This window comes from Danio rerio, chromosome 3 (assembly GCF_052040795.2).
Source record: "Danio rerio strain M-AB ecotype USA chromosome 3, GRCz13ab, whole genome shotgun sequence".
Taxonomy (NCBI): domain Eukaryota; kingdom Metazoa; phylum Chordata; class Actinopteri; order Cypriniformes; family Danionidae; genus Danio; species Danio rerio.
In genome coordinates this window covers 33,679,227-33,682,580 of record NC_141023.1, presented here as the reverse complement: position 1 = coordinate 33,682,580, position 3,354 = coordinate 33,679,227, and the positions used below count along the sequence as shown (strand labels likewise).

Sequence of the window (3,354 nt, the reverse complement as noted above, 5' to 3'; positions counted from 1 at the left end):
GTCATGACTGCACTTTTAGACCATCACAATGCAAATTCAGTTAACTCTGCTCATCTGTTCAGTATTTAAGTGCTTCTGATTGGATCAGGATCATTTACATCAGCAGCATCAAGATGAAGAATGCTCTCTGCTTACTGCTGCTCTCATTCAGTCTACAGCGTGAGCTTTTTTTTAAATAAAACACACATCTATTATCAGTTCTAGAATAAACGGATTACAAATTAATTCAGCATTTTCTTTTTGTGGGTATAAATGGTCAAGGCATGGAGTCGATTGAAAGCTCAGTTCAGAAAAAGCCTGGAGAAACTCTGACTCTGTCCTGTAGAGGATCCGGGTTCACCTTTAGCTCCTATCACATGCACTGGATCAGACAACAAGCTGGAAAACCTCTTATGTGGATTGGACGTGTTTATAGTGATGGCAGTGGCAATGACTATGCTGAATCCTTCAAAGGAAGAGCTGAAATCACCAGAGATAATTCAAAGAGTATGGTATATCTGAAACTATCAGGCCTGACAACAGAAGATTCAGCCGTGTATTACTGCGCAAGACAATCACAGTGACACAAAGATCTTGTAGAGCAGAACAAAAACCACTGTGAGTGTTTCATCTCTTGTCAACAGGTGGCAGCATAGAATAAAAAATCCATAAAACACAACCCAATGAGAAATTATACTAACACTGGCCTTTTCACAGCATCATTAACCTATTGCATTACTTTTACAAATACAGTGTACTGGACAAAACTATAAAATATAGAACTGTACAAAGCACAAAAACATACTGCATAAATCACAACATAACTACTGTACTGTAACTATTGCATGGTGTGCAGATTTGTAGGTTCCTGTACACATTTTACAGAGGCAGTATATTTGAAGCAAGCAGAATATGATGATAAAGTGATGATGAAGAACACAACAGTCTTATTGTGCATGAGAATTAGGCTGTGTTCATCTTGAATGGAAAATGAATTCTTCGTGCACAAAAGTGTTTAATCTTGCTGTTAAATGTTCTTTATCGATGTATTAGGCGTACCAACACCTAAAAAAGTATAAGAATGTGTGGAAAACAGTAAAAAAGGTTTAGTAAGAATGAACAGTATGTAGAGTTCTTATTTCTCTAATAATATAAATACATGACATCCTACAACACATTTATTTAATAATGTAGAGCTGATTTAACAGCTGTGTGTTTATGTAAATCATCTGTTGCATATTTATACACTGATCTGACCACTGGAGGAAGAGAAGACTGACTTCAGTTAAACTGTGTTGTGAAACACCATGATCTCTTCATCTCTAGTGCTGTTTCTGGCAGTGGTATCATGTGAGTTTTTGTTGCTAATACACATGTTAACAGTCTTTAAACTTAACACTGCTATACTAACTGCATTATTTCATTTGATACAGGTGTTGATTTATATGAACTCACTCAGCCTGAGTCTCTGACTGTCCGTCCTGATGACTCTCTCACTATCAACTGCAGAGTCTCATATTCAGTCACTAGTGAACACACAGCCTGGATTCGTCAGCCTGCAGGGAAAGCTCTGGAGTGGATTGGTGTTATCTACTCTTTTGGAGGCTTAGACTACAAGGATTCTCTGAAAACCAAGTTCAGCATTACCAGAGACACTTCCAGTAACACAATTACACTGCATGGAAAGAATGTGAAAGCTGAAGACACAGCTGTGTATTATTGTGCCAGACGTACACAGTGATAGAGGACAACAGCCTCCCTGTGCAAAAACATCATTGTACATATAAATTAGGGAAAATTATGTTTCTCTTTGTTTTAAAACAGCCTTTTAAATATAAAGTATTATCTGTGTCAACAGGAAGTCAATGAAGGCATTCATCTGTCATAATATTGACTTTCCTTTAAGTTCGTGTCAGGCTCAAAGTTAGGTGTAAATTGTTTGAGCAACAAAAATATAAGGGTTGCAAGGAGGGCACAAATATTGGCAAACAAAGCACATAAGCTGAACTTTTTTGCTCCTTTTACATCTTTCTTCCGTTTCCTGTTCAATGCCTGGAAGAATAATAAAAAGTGAAAATTTTCACAATGTCTATTTGCCATTTGGTCATAAAAATGAGGGAAAGCATAATTCATTATGTTCCTTTAAGTAGTAGATGGCTTTGCTCAAAAATGCCTAATCTTTTTAGTTTTTAGTTTAGTTGTGAAAAAAACATACAGTGTAAACACAATGCAGTATTGTTGCATAATCTTTACCTTAAAGAAGCATATCATTGCCATAGTGCCTGGAAACTCAAACTCAATTCCTGGAGGGCCGAAGCCCAGCAGAGTTTAGTTCCAACCCTGCTCCACCACACTTACCTGTAGGTTTCAAACAAGCCTGAAGGACTCAATTAGTTTGATCAGGTGTGTTTAATTAGGGTTGGAACTAAACTGTGCAGAGCTGCAGCCCTTTTGGAACTGAGTTTGACACCTGTGGCCTAGAAAAAGGACGTTGCAGAAGGTGATTGTCAGCACAGAGAAGAACGAGTAGTCTTTTACAGTTATTTTGCAAGGACTTTGATGGTTTAATTTTCGAGTCTTTGGATGATAGATTAGACTCTTCATCTTCAGGGATCTCCACATCCATCTCCTCACAAAAATCCACTTCTGGTACTTCAAATTCTGGAATTTCAAACTGAAAATCTTCCATTGTCTGACTTAAAAGAGCAGAATTATTCTTCAGGTTTAGGGACAAGTAGATGGCTTTTATAATCTAATAAACAGTATGACTTATATACAGCCCAAAAAGCAGGAAACCAACATTAGGCCCAATTGGCAGAATAGCCACAATTGTGGTCTAATGCATGTGATGCATTGTTAACAAACCTAAACAGAGATTTCAATATTTTCATGACATTTATGTTCTTCCAATCCATCTTTACTCATACTGAAAATAGTCATTTATGTAAAACACAAAGGAAGATAATTCAAAAAATTTCTTCATATTTTTGGGATATTCAGGTGTCCATAATTTTTGTTAGTATAATGGCTTTCATTATGTTAACAAAAACAGCTTAAACATTCATCACAAATTTATTTTGTGTTTATTAAAGAAAGGTTCAAGGACAAGACAGTGAAGAAACTATGACAGATATTATCTTTTTATCCTATTGCTAATAAACAGTTAAGGTAATTAAAATCACGATTACTCAATATTCACAACCTGCTAATGGACTAAATGTTTGTATGTCTAGGTTGACCATCACCTCTTCACAGACACTTTGCTTCGGTTTGTATTTATTTTTCAAAGTTCATTCATTTATCCTTATTCATCTGGGGTCACCACAGCGAAAAGATCCGCCAACTTATCCAGCATATGTTTTAGGCATGGGATGC

The 3,354-nt window shown here is 36.4% G+C and overlaps 1 gene segment (V, D, J or C); it reads left to right on the top strand.

The window, feature by feature from the left end:
* The first annotated feature begins 1,239 nt into the window (after positions 1 to 1,239).
* LOC141381230 (Ig heavy chain V region 5A-like) lies at positions 1,240 to 1,856 on the top strand. The segment is given in 2 exon segments: positions 1,240 to 1,329; positions 1,413 to 1,856. Coding segments are annotated over 2 exon segments (351 nt in total).
* The last annotated feature ends 1,498 nt before the right edge of the window (positions 1,857 to 3,354 follow it).